Below are 24,954 nucleotides of genomic sequence, written 5' to 3' on the forward strand. Positions count from 1 at the left end.
TTTCTGGAGGGGCTAGAAAATAAAGCCATTCCACTAAATTATTTAGTGATTAATATAATCTAGTCTTGGAGAATTAGAATACTGGGCCAGGGCGTATGAAATTGCTGCCAATTCAGATTCCATTTATTTAAAATCAAACACATCACTCTGTTTAGATTCACCCACCCCAGGAGTAAATTTTTCTCTCAATTTTCCCATTTCTATTAATGGCAGCTCTATTTTCTCAGCCTCCCAGTCTGAAACCGCTGACCGACCTTTTACCCACACTTACACTATCACTGACACTTTCTACATCCCCCAAACTCTGCTTGCTGGATGTCTTACATCTAATTGCTACAACCCTTCCCATGAACACCACTGTGATTAAAGTTTTCCTGAAGTAATCTTTGTGGCTCTAGTCTCTACCTAAATTGATCTTTCAAGACTGTAGGTTTTGGAAATTCCACTGCTAAGCGCTCTCCAGTGGCTTTTCATCGTGGGCAGTTTAAGCCTACTAACCATTTCCTGACATTGATGATCCTCATAATATATCCTGGTTTTTCCACCTTTCGCATTACACCTGTTGTAGGGTCCTATGTTACCATTATTTTACTTGATTGGACCCCCCCTTTTGGAATGTTGCCCATTCTAAATTGTTCTTTTATCAAATACTACCATTTCCCAAAATATTTTTCATATCTGTCCTAAAAGCCTTTTCATATCTTCTCAAAGAATAAGGTATTTCCTTCTTATGGGTCCTGCTGGTTCCTATATTTTAAAGAGTGTTTTATAACCTCTTATTGATTGTAAATTCAATTGAGAAGAAAGACTGTATGTATCCATCCTCGTGTACCATGCAGTGCCTGAGTGTTGTGCCTTGCATACAATAGTGGCTTGATAAATATTTATTAGTTTGAAAATTGCTGCTCAGGTCCTCCCTTATGTTTCTTGGTGCTATTCTAAAGATGGAATTCAAGACAGGATCAAAGCTATAATACAGTATGCAATTCAGTATGTTCTTATGCCAGGAAATATTTATTCACCCTAGTAATGGCCATAAAGAGACGTGAGCCAAGTATCAAGTATATGCATTGCTGTTATTGGTTTGGCATTTGCTCATGCTTCAGATAAAGATTTGCTTTCAGATGGTTATTTGGTTATTTACTTATTCTGGAAAACTGCATATTCCTAAATTTTTTATGGGCTCGTTTATTGTGTTATGATTAACATGACACTGAAAATACGCCACTTAGGCCCTACATACATGTGAGAAGGCTGAGCCATTGTTTTTAAACATTCTGCCTACCTGTAACAGTCATGAATTTTTGACTTTGTACACATGCCCTAAACTACAGTTGACTGGCTTAACCAATTTATAGTTAAAATGATGTGGATTCAGTCTTTCACTACATGATTTTAAAGGAGAATATTCATGGCTTGATTTTGAGGCATCATATGTATACTATATATTACATGATATGATGATGTATGATGTATTTGTATGCAGCATGTAGAAGCGTAAGACAGCCTTGTGTGGGGGCTGACTACTAGCTCATGAGAGCCACTTGTCTGTACCTCCCAACTATGAGTTTATTGACCTTGTGTTAGTAGCTTGGAATCCACCATGCAGGATTTAAGATGTGGAAATTGGCTAACTCTACAAATCAGGGCAATTTTTTCTCCCTGGAAAGCCAATTGAATTTTTATGGGCACACCACTGCGTGTGTGTGTGTGTGCGCGCGCGCGCAAGCGCACACATGGGCACACACGTAATACATATATATGCAGTAGACTGTGCTGGAAAAAAAAGCAATTACTAAGAAAACTTGAAAAGTCAGCTTTTTTGCATTCTTCGTTGTATTCACCTTTTTTCATTACTGTTTGCGTATCATATTTTATTTTGTAAAGAGCGAGGATGAAGTAATAGTACAACATAGACTCCCTTACTATTAAGTCATGGCAACACTGGGAACCTGACAGCAAGAGAATAAGTAAATGCAGTTTTTTACTGACAAAATTTTTCTAATACCCAAACTCATGTTTTTAGTGATACCTTTGAAATACAAATAGGAAGTTAAATGTGCATTTGTAGAACAATATATAAGCTTGAAATTTATTGATGGAATTGTTGTATATCAATAAGAAATAAATCTAAACTTCAGATATGTTTCTAGATAAATAACTGTACTCCCATCTGCTATCTGATTTCACTTGCATAGTGATTTATTTTCAAGAATAGCATGGCTGCTTGCTTTCTGAATTGATTTGTAAAGATTGCTAAGGGAAAAGCAGTCTGAGTATAGAAATTAATTTTCTTCTAAAGCATTTGTTATAAAATATTAGAGCTAGAACAAATATAGGAGGTCATCTAATCCAAAATTTCTCAGTCTGTTCACCACCCCCATTCCACTCAAGAAGTAAACCTCCCATAAGTAACAATGACTCACCAACTTAAAGATACTTAGCATCAGGATGGGTAGAGATTTTTCAGAATCTCTAAATGACAGATAAAATTTCCCAGGTGACTTTCATATACAACCCCCCCCCACCACTCACCATATTCCACACATTATAGCAGTGTGCCATTCCAAATTAGAGTCATTGATCTAGTCCAGTAGTCACCATTTTTTATTTAAAAATCTCAGCCCCAAACAAGCTGAGACTCAAGATGACGCATAAAAAGAAGGGAATATATGTCAGTGATTTTTTTATTCTAGTATTTCGTCTAATTCTCTATGTCTACTTTTTGTGTTTGGATGGGTCAGGAAAATAATTTCCTTTTAAAAAGCAGAACATTTTGGGATGCCTGGGTGGCTCAGTCTGTTAAGCGTCTGCCTTTGGCTTGAGTCATGATCCCAGGATCCTGGGATCAAGTCCTGCATTGGGCTTCTTGCTCAGTGGGGAGCCTGCTTCTCCCTCTGCCTGCCACTCCTCCTGCTTGTGCTCTCTCTCTCCTTCTCTCTCCCTCTCTCTGACAAATAAATAAATAAAATATTATAAAAAAAAGCAGAACATTGTCCCTGAAATAATGAATATCTTTTGGCTACATATTTCTAGTTTTAGAAATTTTCATTAGTATAACTTCTTTTCTTGAAAGCTCCTTTTTTTTTTCTTTTTTTGGTCACATAGAGTTGAAAGTAGCTACTGTTCCTCATCTGCAGCCCTATTACTATTTTCAATTACTTTTAATAGCATTTTTAGCAATAAAAATTTAATGCTTTATTGATGGTAAACTTTAAAAAATGAACTTCTCTACTGGTTTCTCTGAAAAAAATATAGAAGGAAGGGATATTTATCACACTGCTAGGGGATCCTGGGTAAATGGATATTATAATCAAATTCGAGTCAGTTCAATTCAATTTAAGAGATTTTCACAAACTGTTTGGCAGTAAATTAACAACTTGAAGCCAAGGTCCATGTCTTGACTCCTCTATTTGTGTTTGGTTTTGTGGTTTACAAAGTTTATTTATTACCCACATAAAGAGAGACCTGAAAGGATCCTCCAGGAAAGCCAGAAGTGGCTGCAGTCAAGAGGGTATTTATTGTAGTGCAATAGAAGCAGTCCTGCAGAAACCACGTTTTTGGGCAATAGTGAGGAACTGGTTGATCTTTAACAACCATCCTTTTCTAAAGGACTGATTAGTGGCATTTACTGATTTCTGTGGTGTATTCTTATTGTGACCACTTGCAAGCTGCTACTGTGACATCAATGAAGGCAGAGTTGGAAGGAGATGCTGGGGCTCCTACTTGGCTCTCAGAGCCACTGAATCCAGCTCCAGCACACTGCTAGACAGGACACGTGATTGCTCCAGCACACGCGAGACAGGGAGGACCCACTCCCATACAAAAGCAGATGTAATGGGAATTTTATAGGGGAAACATTAGAAGAAAGGACCTCTCTTAATGAATTTGTGCTATAAAAATGAGGAACATTAGTCTCTGAAACCTTAGAAAGACAGTTGATAAAGATTCTGAACTTTGAATAATTGAAAACTAACTATAATTTGCATTCAACATTGATACAATAAAGGGCAAGATCATTCCATTATAGAAGTTAGCCAGCTGATGAACAAAGGGAGAAGAAAGACAAATGAACAAAATGATCATTAGCCAAAAATAGGTTAACAGTTTCACTAATTTCATAGAAGGAAGAAATTTGCTTTCCCTCACAAACCCTATCCAGGGGAGTACACATGAAAGATACTCCATACTTTGTTAAATTGGGTACTTAATCCTGTGCTGAACAGTAGAGATTGAGGAAGATAGGAGAAATGAAAAAGTATGATGGAAGAAGTAAAAAGAAGCAAGGGAAACAAACATGAGATAAATCATGTAGCAAACCTATGTGTAGCAGTGAGAGGACTTACATGGAATAACACCTAGACTGTTTCACAAGTGTGTTGACAATATGCGGCTTATTAAAATAGGTGCAGGGGGAGTGCTGTGTATTTTATAAGCGTAATCTGCAGTATGATCCCTTCTATCTGAAGAGTTTATTGAACACTACTTTCAGTTTTGCTGCCTTCATTCAGTATTATTTATAGATGTAAATTTGTTTTTCTGGGGAAATTTCCTCAACGTTCTTTGTATCATTTCTCTAGCTGCCATTTTGTAGGTTTCTGTTTATTTGTAAAAATCAAATTGTATTCTTAATATGGAGCCTTATCTCAGCTAAGTTCTCTCTCACTGTGATTTCAGTCAATACTGAACTTTTAACTGTGACAATCAGAACATGTCCACATAACCAGCTTCAGCCAGGAAAGGAGAAAAAAAACCCTAGCTCAAGAGAAGATCAGGACAATTATGTAGAGATACTTTTAAATACTTATGTACTTATTAAGATTTGTATAATGCCAAAACTTTATTTTAAAACCTTCAAACTGGTTATTTTGTCATAATTTAAATAAAACACACTAACAAAAATCTTTCTCATTAACATGGGCAGTTTGATTAATTATAACACTCATCAGATGTATATGTCATCATTTGATCCATTTGGTCTCAATCCATTGACACTGAGACTTCCTATTTATTCAGTCAGTTGTATTTCTATATACTAGCGACAAACAGAAAACAATTCTTTTTACAATAACATCAAAAAGAATAAAATACAAACAAATTTAACAAAAGAAGTGCAAACTTTTTATTCTGAAAACTACAAAACATTGTTGAAAGAAATTAAAGACCTAAATAATGAAAAGATATTCCATTCATTCACTGATTGGATTTAATATTGTTATGATGAGAATACTCTCGAAATTGATATACAGATTAAACACAATACCCATCACAGTCACAGCTGTCTTTTCCTTTGCTGAAATTGACAGTCTGTTCTTAAAGTTCACGTGGAAATACAGAAGATACAGAATAGCCAAAACAATCTCGAAAAAAAAAAAAGTTGGAGGATTCACACTTCCACATTTCAAAATTTATCACAAAGCTTCAATGCTCATAACAGTGTAGTATTTGCCTGTACATGTAGATCAATGAAATAAAACTGAGAATCCAGAAATAAACCCTTATGTTTATGGTCTATTGATTTGTAGCAAGGATTTCAAGACAACTCCATGCGAAAAGAATTGTCTTTTCAATTAATGGTGTTAGGACAGCTGGATATCCGCATGCAAAAGAATGAAGGTGGACTCCTAGCTCATATAGTACATAAGAATGGATTTAAGATGGATCATAGACTTAAGTGTAAAAGCTAAAATTTTAAAGCTCTTATTTGAAAACATAGTAAATTTTCATGATCTTGGGTTAGGAAATGGTTTCTTAGATATGACACTAAAAGCACAGCGGCAAAAGGAAAAATAACAGGTAAATTCAACTACATCAAAATTAAAAACATATGTGCTTCAAAAGACACCATCAAGAAAGTGAAAAGACAATCCATACAGTAGGAGGAAAACATCTGCAAATCTTATTTAATAAGAGACTTGTCTCCTGAATACATAAAGAACTCTTATAATTCAATAATAAGAAAAAAATAATAGAAAATGGCCATAGAATCTGAATTGACATTTTTCCAAAGAAGATATACAAATAGCCAATAAGCACATGAAAAGACACCCAACATCATTAGCCATTAGGCAAATACAAATCAAACCACAGTGAAATACCATTTAACATACACTAGGATGGCTACAGTAAAAAAGATAATGAGGAATATTGGAGAGGATAAGAGAAAATTGGAGCCCACATACAATGCTGATGGGAATGTAAACTGGTGTAGCCACTTTGAAAAACAGTTTGTTAATTTCTCAAACGTTAAACATAGAACTACTGTATGATCTGCCCACTCCACTGTTTAGGTATTTATCCAAGAGAAATAAAAACTTGTACATGAAAGTTTATAACAACATTATTCATAATAGCCAAAAATAGGAATAGCCTAAATGTCTATCAAGTGTCCATCAGCTAATAAATAGGTAAACAAAAGTGATATACCCATACAATGGAATATTATTCAGTAGTAAAAAGGGATAAAGTATTGCTACATGCTACAGCATGAATGAACCTTGAAAACATTATGCTATGTGAAAGAAACCAGTCACAAAAGATCACATATGATTCTTTTTATATAATATGTCCAGAATAGGCAGTGTTACAGACCAAAAGTGTGTTAGTCATTGCCTATGGTGGTGGGTAAGTAAGAAATAGAGTACTGTTCGGATGCTGAAAACATTACAAAATCGATTGTGATGATGGTTGCACAACTTTGTGAATATCCTAAAAACGACTGTATTATACAAATTAAATTTGTGAATTACATCTCAATAAAGCTATTACAAAAAGGAATATAAGCAATATTTCATATTTTAAGTCAAAACTAAATCTAAATGATGGTATCATGATTTTAAAGTCCTGCATAGTATAAGGATATGTCATCCAGGAGATGAATGGATGTATGAACAAAACCATCTCACTCTATCAGCCCACAATTGTTTGAGCCTTTATTAGAGTTCTGTGTCTAGTTTTAATCTCTACCCTTTGATAAGGATGTGGAAATTTGAAGATTCTGAGCAGTCAATCATAGTGACCAAAATTTATGAAAATACGTAAGGATGTTGGTATTGGTATAATTTAATCCAAACTGTGGTGGCAAGGACAGACCTGGACACTTGGGCTATGTAAGGAAGTCAAAGGTTGTCTGCTAGGATATGAAATTTACTAGTCCGTGTCAGGAGAAGAAGTGAACCAGCTCGGGACCATATCTATAAGGATACAATTAAGTAAAGTTGGAATCAATTGAAGTCAGGAAACTTTACATTACACATTGTTCTGATAATGAGACTATTTATACAAAGATGATAACACGAGCGTTAAAAATCTAGAGACATTTAAGATTGGGAGATATTCATACTTTTGTGTTTAAAGAACATGAAAAATGCATAAGCTTTTATAAAAAATAACAGGATACAAAAGAATATATTAAATGATCACAACTAGAAAAACTTCATAGCAAAAACACTAGGGAGACATATACCCAAAGTTTAACAGTTAGTATTTATTTGAGGATCAGTGCCTCTTGTTATCTCTTTTTGTATTCTTTCATGTTGCCCATAATTTACATAAATATGTTTATGATCAACGAATTAAATTTTAAAATGCTTATGAAACACATATGATCTTTCTTAGCTTCTGTGTATGGGTACTCTCCACATATTGTCACATTTTGATCACATTTTTTCCATAGGGAAGAGATGTCTACCCCAAGAGCAAAGAGATTATTTTAACCTCTCGACTTCATAGATCTTTAATTTTTTTTTTAAATTTGAGTATAGTTGACACACAATGTTACATTAGTTTCAGATACACAACATAGTGATTCCACTTCTCTATACTTTATGCTGTGCTCACCACAAGTTTTGTTGCCCATCTGTCACCTTACAACATTATTACAATACTATTGAGCATATTCCCTATGCTGTGCCTTTATTCTTGTGACTTACTCATTGCATAACTAGAAGCCCATATCTCCTACTCCCCTTTACCCATTTTGCTCATCCCCCTACCCTTCTGCCCTCTGGCAATCATCAGTTTATTTTCTGTGTTTGTAGGTCTGATTTTGCTTTTTGTTTGTTTGTTTGTTTGTTTCTGCACTTGTTTCGTTTTTTAGATTCCACATATGAGTGAAATCATATGGTACTTGTCTTTCTCAGTATGCCTTATTTCACTTAGCATAATACCCTCTAAGTCCATCCATGTTGTTGCAAATGGCAAGATTTCATTTTTTCATGGCTATGTCATATTCCATTTTTAAATATATTTATATATACATATAAATACCATATCTTCCATAGCATACCATATTTATATATATAATATATATATACCACGTACTTCCATACTATACCATATTTATGTATATTTATATATATATATATATGTATATAAATAACACGTCTTGCTTATCCATTTATCTATCAATGGATGCATAGGTTGCTTTCATATCTTGGCTATTGTAAATAATATTGTAATAAACATAGGGGTGCACATATCTTTTAAATTAGTGTTGTTTCCTTTGGGAAAATACCCAGTAATTGAATTATTGGATTACATGGTAGTTCTATTTTTAATTTTTTGAGGAAACTCGATACTGTTTTCCACAGTGGCAGCACCAATGTACATTCCCATCAACAGTACATGGGGTTCATTTTTCTCCACATTCTCATCAACACTTGTTATTTCTTATTTTTTTTATGCTGGCAAATCTGACAAGTGTTGGGTGATATTTCTTTGGGGTTTTTGAAATGCATTTCCCTGATGATGTGTGATGTGGGGTATCTTTTCATGGGTCTGTTGGGCCATCTGTATGTCTTCTTCGGAAAAATGTCTATTCAGGTCCTTCGCCTATATTTTTAATCAGATTGTTCGTTTTTTTGGTGTTGAGTCCTATAAGTTCCTCATAGATTTTTTTCTGATTTATTAGATCTTTGCGATAACACTACTGTAACTTATTTCGGATCTGTTATTTTTCACCGGATGTATCTTGCACACTATATTTGCTCAAATGAGATAACATGTTAGTGAGAATTCTTCATTTCTGATTTTATTAGCTGATTTATACTACAGATATTTTTAATAGCAAACTATTTCACAAAGCATGCATTTTACCACCTATATTGCTGAAGTATAAAGACTGTATAAAGAGAAAAAGGAAACTGTTTCCAGGGTATTATGGTTAATTATATTTACAGTGCCTCTGGCTTACTTGTCCTTTGTAGTTCTCAAAGATATATAGCTCAGCAAGTGTTACTGAGTGATTACCATGGGCAAGTTTCTTCTCGGAGTTTCAAAATCTTTATATTCCCACAGAGCAAATAAATAAGGTATTTTTTCAAATTAATTTAATAATTCAGAATATTTGTTTGTAGATCGTCAGGTAAGCAAGCCTGCTAGAAAGTAAACACACAATCAAAAAGTGGGCTCTAGCGTGGAGCCTACTTAAAAACACCAAAGTGCTCTGGCTTCTTTTATTATTATTATTATTATTATTATTATTATTATTATTATTATTATTATTAGGCCTGTGGTAACTTACTGAAAGTCCTACTTAGCTTTTCTGTATGGATTTTAAGTTTGATATCACATTAATGACTATAATAACATTTACTTAATATGCCTTCATTTCTCAAGAGCTGTAGTCTCCAAGTAATTCTGATTTCTGTTCAGCCCATGTTTTTGGAATAGGACCCTTACATGTGTTTGTTTTAAAAAGCCCTACATTAAAAACCTACAGGTTCAGATCATTACATTTAAAGGTCGTGCTCATGTTCCTTCTCAATAAGACAGTGGTCTTCAACCTTTGACTACACAGTGTCTAGGAGCTTTTAAAAAATGAAAATGCCTTGACCTCACACAGGACAATTATATGGCAATATTGGAGGTGGGGGGGTGACTGGGGTTTTTTAGTGGGGTATTTTTGTTTGCTTTGGTTTTCTTTTAAGAGCATTACAGATGGTTTCCAAGGTAGAGTGAATAACTAGTGACTAGGGACTCTGTGCTATGATGTTTCGATTTTCACCATAGAACATAGTGCCCTGGATTAGTTCCAGGAAGTCTTGTTGAATGAACGACGGACTAAACACCACCTCTTGTGTCTGCCCATGCCTGCATCTGGAGTGACATGAAGTTGAGTCGAGTTCCAGTTTTAGTCATGTTGGTCTTCATTTTCTTAGCACAGGTGCAGCAGTGAACAGCAGTGAGAGTCTCCCTCCGTCTTCGTCCGTCAACGACATCTCCTCCATGTCCACCGACCAGACCCTGGCATCCGACACTGACAGCAGCCTGGAAGCCTCAGCAGGACCCCTGGGTTGTTGCAGGTGACTAGCCGCCTGCCTGCGAAACCCAGCGTTCTTCAGGAGATGATGTGATGGAACACACACACACACACACACACACACACAGACACACACGCACACACACAAACACAGACACGCGACTCTAAGAAAATGGCAAGGGAGAGAATCCGAGCCTAAAATTGAAACCAATCTTTCAGCCTGCTTCTTCTCCAGAGTTCTGTATTGCAGCTAAGCTAAATGTATATTTAACTTCTAGTTGCTCTTGCTTTGGTCTTCCTCCAACGATGCTTACTACAGAAAGCAACTCAAATACAATTAGAAAAGCCTTTTCCATAAAGTGTAATTTTAATGGCTGCAAAACCAGCAACCTGTAACTGCCCTTTCAAATGGCATGACAAGGTGTGCAGTGGCCCCATCCAGCATGTGTGTGTCTCTATCTTGCATCTACCTGCTCCTTTTGGCCTAGTCAGATGGATGTAGATACAGATCCGCATGTGTCTGTATTCATACAGCACTACTTCCTTAGAGACGCTACTGTCAGTGTCCTCAGGGCTCTCCCAAGACATCCTGCACTGGGGTACCACATGGTCCATTTCACGTGATCTCTTACTCTGACATAAACCCATCTGTAATATATTGCCCATATATAAGCTATTTAGTTTGTTAATTGATTAAGCTGTGTGTCTTATAAGAAAACATGTAAAGGGGGAAAATATGGGGGGAGTGAGCTCTCTCGGACCCTTGAAGATGTAGCTTCCAAATTTGAACTGATTAAATGGCACCTGTATACCAATTTGTAGAAAGAGCATATGTGATGCTTATGTACAGTGCGGGGGAGGGCGGGTGACAGTTTCCAGGTACTAAATGGTTTGGCCTGTAGAAGGAAGGTGGGAAGAAAAGCCGATGGTCTGTTCTCTGACAGCAAGCAGGTAGAAGAGACTCGAGTGTAGCATTGCCGTGTGGAGGAAGACCTCAAGGAGATTATTACCCAGATACTAGGAGACACCGACATCCATATTCTAGAGAGTAGACCCCATTTGTCATTTACTAATTATGTGTCACAACTGGAAAGGGCGCAGCAGGTGGTGAGGCAGGGTTCCCACGTCCATATCTGATGGTAAAAATCCCTCCCCGCAGCAGAGTGGAATTGCCTCTGATGACGCCCTTAACAAGAAATGAACCTACGTAGACTATTTTCAGATTGCTGGTTGTGTTTTCCGTAAGTGTGCTACTTCCCAGGTTTACACCCTGCCCAGTTTTAAGAAATATTACTTTCCTCTTCTGGAATAAAAAAAAAAAATTAATTTCTTAAAAACAAACCCAAAACATGGGGTGATCCTCAGGTCAGCATTGGAAAACATTTCCACAGACATTACTGTTCCTCAGGGGTTTCCCTGACTCCTTCCTGTGGCTGATGTTTCATGTTCGTTTTTTTTCATAAATTCCAACAATTCAAGAAGGGCTGATAATCTGAGTTTTGTACTGCAGTTGATGTGACAGCAATAACTCTCCCCATAAGTTACTGCTGCTAAATAGCTTTAGCAATATGAGTTTGTCTTAAAAGCCATGAAGCATTTGTGTCAATGTTTAGCAAAATCACCTGAATTTAGCTCAGATCAATGGAAGTGCTCTCCTGAGCACTGAAGAAGGCACTGTGAGACATCTTGGTTATATACAAGGCCATACCAGGGTGACTTCTCAGCAATACCAGGGACCAGGTGGAGGCTTCCCTTCTTCCTCACTTCGGTGAAGTGCCCATCACAGCTCTTTGCACTCTGACCATTTTGGTGCTCGCCAACGTGGTGGTACTTCCCCTGAAGAAGTGAAACGCCTGAAACGGACCGTTGATGAGTGGGATATGACTGGCAAATGGAATCCCTTCAAAAACAGAGCAAACAAGAATGCCATGCTCTGAAAACTGCCTTAAATAAAACAATAGGGAAGCTTTGTCTCTTTCAAGCAATAGAGCCAACCCCCACCATCACCGTGTGAGCAATGCTGCCATTTATGAGATTGCTTCACAGTCGGATGCGTGACAAGAGGTCATTTGTTTAAAATGGGGAGAAAAAAAAAGCACATTAGCCTGTGCAGCTTGTCCCCTGGAATGAAAGTGGCCCAGCCTCTCTCTCTTGCTCCCATTCTTTTTGGTTAATATTGCAGACGACCTGATTTTTAAAATACCTCCGCATTCACATAGGCTCTCTCTCTTTCTCTCACACTTCCCACCCCACACTTAAAAAAAAAACAACAACAAAAATAAATAAAACCAAACTTCTCTGTATCCCTTATCCTGTACCTCCTTTCTCTGAAATTTTCTCTTGCAATACCTGTGTCCTCTTTATGCCTGACTTTCTAGCACATGCAATTAAATGCAGAGAACAGGCAGCTGTTTGAGAGAAAGTAAGTTGCAAGGGTGATTTCATCAGCCACAAAATGACATCAAAAGCCAGAAGGAAATCTCCAGCCAGCATCTTAGAAGTGCTTGACAGACTATTTTTCATGTGTGCAGAAGTGGTGATTTTTTTTTTCACTCAGATTAAGCCAAACAAGAACCAGACAATGCCCCCCTGCTATTACTACCTTCCCTAAACTCTGCTAGTCTGATCTCTCCTGTTGTATAGCTCTTGGGAGTTTCTTACCTTTAGTCAGATCTCCCTTATGGACAAGAAAAAAAAAAGGAATAAATCCCTCAAATTGAAATCTCATGTACAAATAAAGCAAAGAGTTTGGCTTCTTGCCTGCTAATAGGATTAATTTTACTCGGTTATCAAAGCAAGATAGTAACAGGACGACAAAGAGAATCATCATTTCAAAAGCTCACCAGCCCTTCAGCATCTTGGCTCCACTTTATTATAATATCTTCGGGAGGTGATTCTGTTTTATCAAATTCTCAGAATGTGTCATGTTCTGCAGTGAGTCTTTTCTTTAAAAAACAAGTATTTGCTATATACTCCCCTGCTAATTCCAAAGGACTTTCTTGCTTTTCAGACTTGGAAGTGTCAAGTCACCTGGAACTATATTCCTGGGAGAAGGAAGGTCCTGCCTGTGGTTGGGGTTCATTTAGGAATGTGAAGTTGGCAGTCTGAGAGACCTAGACTTTGCTCACTTCTATAGGGCTGATGGTTTCACAGAGACCCTTAGTGAAATGTCTTGTAGTGTTTTGTAGGAGAGATGGCTGTGTGCCCACATGCAGGAGGGATTAAATTGTTGGGAGAGCTTGGCAAAACCACCACCACTCGGACATATTGATTTATTTTTCGGTCAGTGTGTTCACTTTTAAAAAGAGATGCATTGGCCTTACAACCAAATTTCTTCTTGTGGAATGAGAACTGCTAATAATCTTGCATCTTCAAGAATCTGATGACTGAGCTTTGTAGGAATGTATACTTGAGGCGGACCCGGTCCTGGCCAATTCCCTCCAATTGGAGAAGCTATTTAATTGAAGGCCGAGGCAATAGTTTTTGTTCAATCTGTTACCATCATCAGAAAATATTACTTAAGGATACTGATAGCAGCTGACCGGTTAATCATAAATAGGCCTTGACAAAGGGATTAAGTGGAGTAGATGAGAATACATCAATCTTTTTATGACTTGCCAGGGGAAAAATAAACAAAACTGACTTTTATTTTAACTATTCATTGCAAAATCTAAATTCTGCAAGTCTACTTCTATTTAATCCTCTTAACGTATGACAATCGAAATCTTAAGAACATTATCCTCTGTAAAGAATGTTGTCAGCCAGCTTTGCTGAAAAGTTTATCTTCTACAGCTCAGAGAAAGGAGTAATATTGTCCCAGCAATCTTTGATCCCAATCACTTTGGATCTGAAGAGGGACCCCACTCTCCACCCACAAGCTCCCCCCAACATTTTAATTGTGAGTCCTACATTTTCTACAAATGAAATTAAACCAAGCAGGGATACTCCCTTCTGTAAAAACAACAAACAAGTTACAATGTAAATAATTATATTAGTCATTTTCCATGTGACTAAAATAGATTTTGTTATTTGTTTTGGCACTTAGACAGTTCTTTCTTTGTCTGAAATGGTTCACTCTGACCCATTTCCTTGGTCAGTCAAGCTGAAATGGAAGGCCTCTGTTTGTATGTGGACTCCTGTATATCTAACTTTTGATTATGTGGGACCAATGGCCAGTATATTCTAATGAAAACAAATCTCCCAACCCTTGTCTAGCATTAAACTGTTCACCTTGCCATGTTTATCTTGCAACAAGACCTAACTTGCACATGCCTGTTATTCTGCATGATTGGACTCAAAAGACTATTACCAATGATAAGAATTGTCCTGTGTCGGTGTTTATAAAATGGACTTAAAGCACACCCACATTCATGTACGCCTCAGCCTTATGGTTCTAGGTCGACCCCGGAAGGCAAAACCATGCATGTCCAGTTTCTTTGCAAGGTCTTAGTGGTGAGAACTGAAAGTCAGCCTGATGGATCAAATGCAATCTCAGTGATGTTTAATAAGGATTTGAAATTATTTAAATCATATCTGTGTTCCTACACACTCTCTTTTTCATTTCTGTTTTTTCCCTTTATTTTCAAAATGTCGGTGGAACAAGAGGGTGAGTGGGGAGACCTTTGGCTTTTTTGGACTCTTTGTAGGTGGATGCTGACTCAATACATTGTGATTTCTGTTTCTTATGAATTATTAAAAACCAGAGCGAATCTGCTTCCCTTAACATAAAACCAAATCCAAATCCAGACTTTGTTGGCGTTTGCCTGTTGACAATGGTTATCGTGCTGCTCGTTGTCTTGGGTTTGCTCTCCTGGCAGGCGCTCTGAAGCATCTCACGTGATTTCATGGGGTGGTCTGATTACGCCAGAGGATAAATAAGAAATGAGGGATGACCTACCCTCTCACTATGGGTAAAGAGTGTGTGCTATGTATGTGACCACAGGCTGTGTTTCCCTTTGAGACCGGTTTCTCCTAAAACTGACCTGCTGTCTGCAGATATTAGTTGAATATCTGCAATTTGGTAAGTTTTTTTAAGGTATAAAATCAATGACAGGAAGGAAATCATTTTCTGTGAGGATTAGAGGAGTAGAGCAGGGTTAAATATACCTAGGTTAATTTATCAAAATCCCTTTTTTTAAATTTATATTCCATTTTTTTATTATTATGTTCAGTTAGCCAACAGACAGTACCTCATTAGTTCTTGATGTAGTGTTCAACGATTCATTAGTTGCGTGTAACACCCAGTGCTCATCACAACTTGTGCCCTCCTCAATATCAGAATTCCTGATCAGTTTAATTATTACCCAAGAGAGAAGGTAAGCAGGTTTTTTTTTTGTCCATATGGTAGGCAACCTTAATACCTTGAACTCCCTGGTGATTTAAAAAACAATAAGATTTTGTGGCTTGATAAGGTAGTCACTGAACCTATGTTAATTTAGCTGGAAGTATCTGAAAATGTCAAGGAATGGCCTTTCTGTTTCTGTAAATAAAACATTTTATTTAACCAGTTCACTGTTAGAAAACTAGGAAGATAAACGTATTTATTCTTTTGAGTTAGCACAATGTATCCTTTTATTTATAAGAAAAATAGAAGCCAAATGCCTTTTGCATCTATCGCCTAGCTTCTACTCCATTTTTTTTTAAAGATTTTATATATTTATGTGACAGAGAGACAGCCAGCGAGAGAGGGAACACAGGCAGGGGGAGTGGGAGAGGAAGAAGAAGGCTTATAGCGGAGGAGCCCGATGTGGGGCTCGATCCCATAACGCCGGGATCACGCCCTGAGCCAAAGGCAGACACTCAACCGCTGTGCCACCCAGGCGCCCCTTCTATTCCATTTTTAGACCACAACTCTTTACTCTTTTAATAAAGTAAGTCTTAAAATGGCCACGTATAGGTATCTGGAAATACCTCCAATATTAAGAAGGAAAACTGCATTCCACTAGATTGCTCTTGGAGATAAAGGGTCGGAAGGAGTTATTGGTGCATACTAGGTACCATAAAAGGTTACCAAATATTTGGGTAATTTGACCTTCTTTGCACCGAGGAGAAGAAAGGTGTCTTGAGAATTACCTTTCTTGCAGCTACTTTTGTAAGGACCAACGTAGAAGATGGTTCTGTTTGCTCAATAACTGCACTGGGTTTTACCCAAGGTAGAAGTTTTTGATATTAGCAATTCATCAGAATGTGATTCATACTTGCAGCGTGCCTTTCCCGCAAGGGTTTTAAAAGGCATGCCCAGGACACATTTGCAAGTAGTGAAGCACGCTGAAAATCCCACTGTCTCAGATCGCTTCCTGTCAGGGACCACTGCATGGGGCACATTCTCTCTCTCAGCTCCAGACCGAATTCCATCTGCTCAACCTTTTACAGAAGTGTGTTCTGTTTTAGTTACTGAAAACAAGCTGTGGAAATGAACGTTTCTCGAACGCATGAAACCTGGTGGCGTATACACAAACAAGAGTCAAACGCTCGTTTGGAATTTTCCACCCTTTCTATGGCACATATTTCTTGCTTTAAAGACATGCTTCTCCTGGTGTAAAAGCCAACATAAAGTAAGTCTGAAATGCAATTTCAAAGGATCAAGTTTCCCTCCATGGAGTGGGCGACTTCACCTCCTGGTCACTGAACTTCTGGTCCTGTCCTTCCCGATCTTGTCTGGAATCTTTCTGTTTACCCGACAGTCTAGATTGTTTGCAACTCAAAAGCAGGTGCAAAATGTGATTCATCTTAAAAAGCATTCCACATTCTGACTAGGAAAGTGTCGCACTCATAGTTTGCCTGCTATCAATGCTTTTCCATTCACATTGGTGAAAATATTGTCTATGAAAAATTTACACAAAATCAATTTCTATGACCTGAATAATATTTTACATGGACTAGGGGAACTAGTAATATTAACGTATTTCTTTTATACAAGTAAGACTTTGAAAAGCAATTGCTTCTTCCTTAATGTTAGTACGTTACTAACCTGGATCTGGTGCAAATTAAGCTCCAAGAAAACAGCTCTGAATTTCCACTGTAGTTTCTGAGCTACATTTTCAAGTAGTACCTTCATTCACTCCAAAAACATCTATGGAACATCTGTCTATGTGTCCTAGGTAGGAGACAAATATGGCACAGTCCTTATCCTCAAAACTTCAGAGAAAACACATCTTTCAGTGTCAAAATCCGTGGCGAAAGCAAAATATTTCTCTCTCATTTGTTTACGTTCTTTTAAAATAACAATGTGCTCGGATTAGTGGTGTAGCCTGCATGAGTCCATTTTTATTACTCTCTTAAAGCAATGAAACGAGAAATCTGCTTCTTTCAATGTTACCATTTTGTTGAAATGAATCAGCACAAGAGAATTTTGGATATTTTCCATGACATTATAGACGATTAAATCATTTTTACATTTATTTTTTAAAAAAATAGCACGGAGATAAAAAATACAAGTAGATCTGTATTAAGCCAGTGGGGAAGTATGTGTATCTGCCCTCTTGTTCCTTTAATTAAAAGGTAGGCTGCTATCTTTTGGTATGTTTTAGACAAACGTCAGTCTCCGGATAAAGGGAGAAATGTGATGACATCCTGAGACCTTATCAATGACTTAGGATATCGGTATCCTGAAAAGAAGAAAGTTTCCAAGGCTAAAAAACCAAAAAAACAAACAAAACTGTAAACAACATGATGTTTCTTTTCTGCATTCCATGAGTTTTATTTTGATAGTTTCCTCTGAGAGTGAGTAAGCCCTGAGGCTGGGCTCGACGCTCATATTTCCGGCACCAAAATCTCTAAATCAGCAAACAACATCACAACGGATACTGGAGTCTCTGTAGAGATACTGTCATAAGAGTCCAAATCTACGAAATTTGGGCAGTCTGCAGGTAATGACCGGAGCCCTACAATGACTTAAGACAGAATTTAGTTATTTTTTATTAAATATTCCAACTCAGAAGAACATCGCTGAATATCTGAACCAGAAATTTGACATTGAGCTCTGAACATTCACTCACTAAGTCACATCACAAATATTGACTGAGCGTTTCAGTCTCCCAAGAACTGTTCTTGGCACACGTAGATGTGATGAATTCAGGCAACCTTGCTCCCTCATGTAGTCTATAGTCTAATGGGGGGAAAAGGTAGTGGAAAGCATTAAGAAACCAAATAAAGCAGGTTGAAAGGACAAGGCATGATAAGGGATGCTATTTAGATGAGGTGGTCAAGGAGGGCCTCTCAAAAAAGACAATATTTGAGCAAAGACCCAAATAAAATGAGAGAGTGTGCCATATTAGGCAAAAGCAAGAGCATGCACCCTGGGGTAAGAGCCTATATATATATATATATATATATATATATATATATATATATGTATGTATGTAAGAGCCCTGGAGTAAGAGCATCTGTGTATGTGTGTGTGTGTGTGCGTGTATGTGTATGGCATGACCAAAAGTCTTGTGGGTGAAGCAAAATGGACAAGAGAAAGTGTGATATTAAGTGAAATTGAAGAGTTGGGCAGGGGTCAGAGCATGGCAAGTTCTTGGGATTTTATTCTAAATATAGGAAGATGATGGATAGATTTGAGCAGGGAAATGACATAATCTAAATTTTCTTTTTAAAAGGATCTCTCTGGCTGCTGAATAGAAAGAAGAGGTTGAGAAGGAAGATACGAATGGGGACAAAGAGGTTCTTGGAAGATGTAACAGTAGCACAGACAGATGCGATGGGGCTTTGACTAGAGAGTGGAGTGGCTGAGTAGGGGTGGATTCAGGGCATAACTAAGGATATTTTGTGAAGGCAGGGTTGACAACATTTGCTGATGGACTGATATGTGATTTGAAAGCAGGTCAGGATGACTCCAGAATTTTAAAAAATCTAAACCATCAAGGAAGTAATGGTGTGGTTGACTGAAGTGGTAAACAATGGGTTGGAGCACATTTGGGAAGAAAACCATACCTCTTTTGGAAATGTGAGCTGGAGATACTTCTTAGCTATCCTAGTGGAGTAGCAGGAGTGTCTATGAGGCTAGAGTAAGGGAAGAAGTTGAGCTACAACATAAATCTGAACGTAATCAGCTTGTGAGGGTCACTTATAACCACGAGACCGTGTAGATCACCAAGAGACTGAGGGCAGATAAAGAAGAGAAGTCCAAAGATACAACACTCTTGCTCCAACATACAGAAGTTAACGCACAGCTGCGTAACCCGAGGAATGTCCAGTGAGGCAAAAGCCAGGAAAGTGTGCTGTCCTGGAAGCCAAATAAAGGAGTTTCAAAAATGAGGGACTGGGCACCTGAGACAATGCTGCTGAGTGGCTGAAGAAGATGGGGGCTGAAGATTTACCACTGGACTTGATTTTTGTGGAGGTCGTTGCTGACTATTAGAGCATGTTCTCTGAAGCACTAATCAAGAAAGCATGACTTCAGTGAGTTCAAGAGAACATAGACATGAGGAATTAGAAATAGGTAGGGAAAATTCAAGAATTTTTTCTAGAAAGTGAAGCAGAAGGATTATGTGGAAATTAGACATCAATATGATATGAAGAGAGAATTTTAAGAAAGCTATTATAGCATGGGTATATGTTGATAGGACTAATATATAAAGAGCAAAATTCATAACATAAGAGAGAAAGAATGTTTATCTGAAGGAGTAATGTGCTTGAAAAGGCTGGAGGGCTGTGTATGAATGGGAGGAGCACTTGGCTTGGATGGAGCAGGTGGCACAGTCTTTGTAGCAAGAGGTATGGCGGTGTGTACAGGTTGCATGTGGACAGTTGGGTAGATACGATGAAGGAACATAAGGACATAGTCTTCTGGTATTGTTTTCTCAGTAAAAACAAGTTATCAGTAAGTTAGGTTATGTAAGTAATGTTACTAGCTGAGAATGTGAAGGGGAAGAGCTTATGGAGGTTTGAGAAGTGTGAAATAGACCTTGAAAAGTATGAAGTTAAGTTACTAGACAGTGATGAGAGCCATGTGAACCATGTTTATATAGGTATAAGGTGGGACAAGTCAACATGGTGGCCTTTTGCTCTCCAGCCATATTTAGTTTCTCAGGTGCAGGTTAGGAATAAGCAGGAATTGGATTTAGCCAGAGTTGGGCTGGGTGTTTTTCCTTACCAGATGAGTACAATGGTGGAAGAGAATATGAAGGGATTTGAGAATGAGGAAAAGAATAATTATGGTGAGGAACCACAGAAGCTGAGCTGGTCGAGGAGGGAAGCAATGACATGAGGGGATGATAGCCATTAGAAAGGCAATGTCTTGTCGACTCTTTGGGAGTTTCTAAAAATTGTTGGAGTGATGGTGCTAAGGGAATGACCTAAGAAGGGAATAGGTGGTAATGAGGCAGTGAGTGCTTGAAATGGAAGTTTGGTGATGGTGCACTTATTGGTAATGGTGTGGAATAAGGAAAACTGTGGGCATGGGTGGCTAATGTTCGGGCAGGAGGAGATCAAGATTTCAGAAGTGAGCAGCTCAAGAGCTGAGTGGCAGAGGAGTAGTGGTTTGGGGGAAAACACCGGTTGATTAGGTGCTAAAATAATTGGTCATGTGACATGTACTTCTATGGAGTTATTAAGGAAGCGGGAGGATCCAAGATCTGGAAGTAGCGTCAAAGAACAAAGCAAGATCTACCCCTCTCCTTCAGGCTAATGACAGGCAGGTTGTGGAAAGGGAATAGCCATCCTTGGGAGGGCTGCAAGAAGTGGTAACTATGTTTCAGAAAAGATTTAGGGGAGGATGATGGCAGCTGAAAGGTTCTAGAATGTATAATGGAAAGTAGGGAAGGAATAGTAAGAGTAGAGAGAGAATCAGAGATTGCCTCGAATGAGGGAATACGCTGAGCAATATGGGATAAGCATAATAGCAAAGGCAAGTGGTATGTGGTTTGGACGATTTTGGCAATAGGTGATCAAGAATGAAGGCAAGATGGCCCAACCCTAGAGATTGCTTTGGTGTGGTATGTAATGGATTCTAATGAATCACGAGGAGGCAGGGAATGTGTGTGTTGGCAGGAGAGGGATGGGAGGGGCACGGTGTTCACAAAAACAGGTAAATTGTGCTGAGGGCCAATTTAACTCCTTATTCAAACGACTCAGTACTTTTTACTTGAGAAAAGTAACCCTAAATGCCCTGGTCTCACCTGGGTTTAGCCTTCCAGGAGCCGGAAAGGTAGCAGCTACACATAGTCCATAAATAAAAATCATTCAGTCCTGGACCCAAGCCACAAATGGTGCATTAAAAAACACACTTTACATCTGCCAAACTTTCTACTCGAAGATCTGCAGTGGGTTTGGTAGGTTTCCGCTGCTTGGGGAGCTGTAAGTTTTTCACGTCCCTTTGCGGCAAGGAGCCCATAAGCTGGCCAGTCCAACTCATTCCCCACTTGTGCAATTAAAAAGACTATAAAGAGAATAACAAAATAGGCCTTTGGGAGCCACAAGTCCACACACTTTTTCTGTGGTTTGTGAGTTTCAACAAGACGGAATGTGTCTGGCTCTGACTGCTTTAGTTGAATAAAAGAGTGGAAGCTGTGTGGGTGCCAAGTGTTTTCAGATCTCCTGGTGGCGTGTGAGTGAGTCGTTGCACCCAGGACCACCCTGATGGCGCACACTTAATAGGTCATTTTTATTGCACTGGGAAGGCCCCCCTAGGGTCTGCCCGGAAGGCACTTAAGCACCTACGTTTCATGGACTAGGGAAGCCCCTGCCCCAAACTGCTAAGCTTTCTAATAACTTCCTATTCTTTAGGACTCACATCATATTCACGGCTCTGCAGTGCCTTTCCCAGCCTCACTTTTGTGCTCTCGAGCTACTTTCACAGAACATCATCTTATGTGGTCATTATTTATAAACTAGGCATCGCAGACACCGAGTCTAGTGCTGGCGTGGCATCTGGAGGCCGTCAATAAATGTTCACTAATGGTGATGCTGATGTGAGTCTAGGCACATTCACTGGTCGTATTCTTAGACTTTCATTGTTTTTTACCCAATACCTTTAAAACTGAACATATTCTTCAGGGTCCAGATGGACAGAATGGATGCAGGACAGTTCCAGGTGGTTCTTGGGATGTTATTCTCAGATCATGGATACAATGATATTATCTTGGGTAGAAAGGACGCCTTGGGTTACCTCTTCCTTGCCATCAAATCTCTGGCAGATTATCCAGGCAAAGGTAAAATTAGCCTTCCTGGGACAAGGGCAGACTTATATCCTCTGCTGGTGATCATGCTGGCCCAATTCTTGAGGCCACAACTCTATTTTCTAGAAGTTGGAACACACTTTCAGTAGAGAGAATTTGAGGTATAAGAGCTACCATTTACTGAGCACTTACAATATATACTGTGCAAGTCACCTAACCTAGTTATTTCTCAAAAAAAAGAAAAAAAAAACCCAATGAGGAGGAGACATTAGTATTATCCTACTTTACAGAAAAACAAATTGAGACTTACAAACATCATGTAACTTTTCTTAAATTCTTGTAGCTATGAAGTGGTAGACCTGAGATTTGAATCCAGGTCTCTGATTCCAAAAGCTTATACCTATCATTTTCTGGGATGCTATTCTAAGCAGGATGCGGTTCTGTGATGAAAGAAACACTGAGGTTTGCTGCCAGTATCACAGTCTTCAAATTTTCCTGAATTTCCAAGGGGAGGTAATTATATTGATGATTTAAACTATCCTACCTGGAAATGACCTTTTTTTTTTTTTTTTAATTTAGGGCTCAGCTTGTGAATAAATAAATAGGAATGACATTATTTAAATTTCTCTTCAAGTTTTTAGTCATTTCATAACAAAATGACATATAGAAACAACGTTTAAAACGTATAGACTTCAGTTGGCCTACTCTCATACATAATTCTATTTTAAATGTTCTCTGAAGGATACCCAGACATATGGTTTGGCTAGTGAAACCAACGTTATAGACTCAACACTTGGAAGCAAATCCTTTCTCCTAGCTCATAATTTAAGTATCATTCTAGTTACCTAAATAGTCTTATTAAAGAAGTCTATACAGGATGTAGCAAATGAACTCTTGATACTTCGTTCTTACTTCCATTTTATTTTTATGTCTTTTACTTGATATTTTCTGGGCATTTAGCTGAATTAATAGAAGAACAAATAGGAACCCAGATGGACAAGCTACTCATGGTATCCATTGATTGAAGGTCATCTCTGAGATTGATGATGAAAATTAGTAGCAGCGTCCCTCATAAACCAAAGACCAGATTTGTGGCTAACTCTGCATGCTGGCACTCTCTGGAATAAAGGGTGGAGATGGAGGGATTTAAGATCAGTAAGATACAATTCTGCTCTGTTAGGTAAAGAAGCTCCATTTGTTACTAGAGCTATCAATAGAGTTAACTGGAAGTCACTGGGAGAGTCACATTACATATCACTTTAAAGTATTACAACGTCCCTATTTGGTAGGAGTTATTACCTCCACTTTACAGATGAGAAAACTGAGGCTCAGAAAGGTTAAATGACTTGTCATTCATTGCTGTGCGTCTTGCCTGAGGCATGTCGAGATGCCTGTGTAGGTCTGTTTGGCTCTCTGTTTCCTGCTATTTCCATTCTACCGTGCTGCTTCCTAAAATGTTTCTTATTTGGTGAAGAAAATAATCAGATGCAGAAAAGACTAAGAGAGATATACACAAATTGGGAGCACAAGGTAATTAATTCTGAGTTGAGATCCTAGAAGCTTTAGAGGGGAATGACATTTGATTTGGCTCTTTTAAAAAAATGGTAGGACTGTGCCAGGTAGAAGGAAGGTAGTGAAGATGGACATGACAGTAGAAGGTGGAAAGTTCCAGAGGCACAAAATGGCTTGGCAGGGGTAGGGGAAGTGGTAGGAGATGCAAATAAAACTGCAGGTCCCAGCCTTCAACATGGCATGAAGGGCATATCCTTCGGGCAAGTGAGAGTCTTCATGTGTTAGTAGATAGCAAGGCCATGACATGGTCAGATGGGTGGCCTAGAAGGGGCATCCTGCAAAAGGAGAGATGCTTTCATCAAAGTTGAGGAGGAACTGATCAAAGAGAGTAGACTGAAAAGGCAAGGGTGAGTGGGCTGGATGGTACTTGGTGAGTGAATTCAAGAGTGAAGAAGAGTAGAGAAAAAGGAGAATGAACATTTAGGGCATCCTTTCTGTCCACTAGGTGCTGTGCTCAGTTTTCACACCATCTACCTTATTGAAACCACATAACAAGTCCATGAGAGGAGTATCTTTGTTGTCCTCAGTCTACAGCAAAAAAAAAGTGACACCTAGAAGTCTCAGTCACAGCTAGTGGATTGTGGAAAATCTGAATGCAGGCAGGGTGAGTGCGTGGCCTTTGATTTTTACTATTGCATCCTCAGCTCCCTGGATGAGTCCAAGGTTTTCAATCACTAGGACAGGGACTGGGAAGAGATGGAAAGGTATAGAGAGAGACCCACTGAGATCAACATCGTACCTTCTGAGTTTAACTTTTCTGTATGATATCCAGGTGGAAGTATCTGGTTAAAGAATCAGGAAGAAGAGAAAAGGAATCTAAAAATAAAGAAGGCATCGGTATTACAGATAGTGGTTAAAACCCAGGGCCCACAGAAGTTTGCTTGGGGGAAGGATATACATGAAAGTGAATGGTGACAAGGTTGGATGCTCGAAAGACTATTCTCCCCTTTGCAAATAAATAAACACACAGACATAGAACCTTCTAACAACACGATCCTA

The 24,954-nt window shown here is 38.4% G+C and overlaps 1 protein-coding gene across 9 annotated transcripts in view; it reads left to right on the plus strand.

The window, feature by feature from the left end:
• Positions 1-15,008, plus strand: part of MAPK10 (mitogen-activated protein kinase 10) — a 533,352-nt gene extending 518,344 nt beyond the window's left edge. For 8 of the 9 annotated variants that reach the window (XM_087864017.1, XM_045791146.2, XM_045791168.2 and 5 more), the window contains one exon: positions 10,166-15,008. In XM_087864017.1, the coding sequence (XP_087720143.1) occupies positions 10,166-10,308 (143 nt within the window). In that variant the 3' untranslated portion in view covers positions 10,309-15,008. Of the gene's footprint in view, positions 1-10,160 lie in introns of all 9 variants that reach the window. The other variant, XM_045791181.2, reaches the window with a different exon arrangement.
• Positions 15,009-24,954: the final 9,946 nt, after the last annotated feature.

Source organism: Ursus americanus, chromosome 8 (assembly GCF_024610735.1).
Source record: "Ursus americanus isolate L20-20 chromosome 8, mUrsAme1.1.p, whole genome shotgun sequence".
In the NCBI taxonomy this organism is placed as follows: domain Eukaryota; kingdom Metazoa; phylum Chordata; class Mammalia; order Carnivora; family Ursidae; genus Ursus; species Ursus americanus.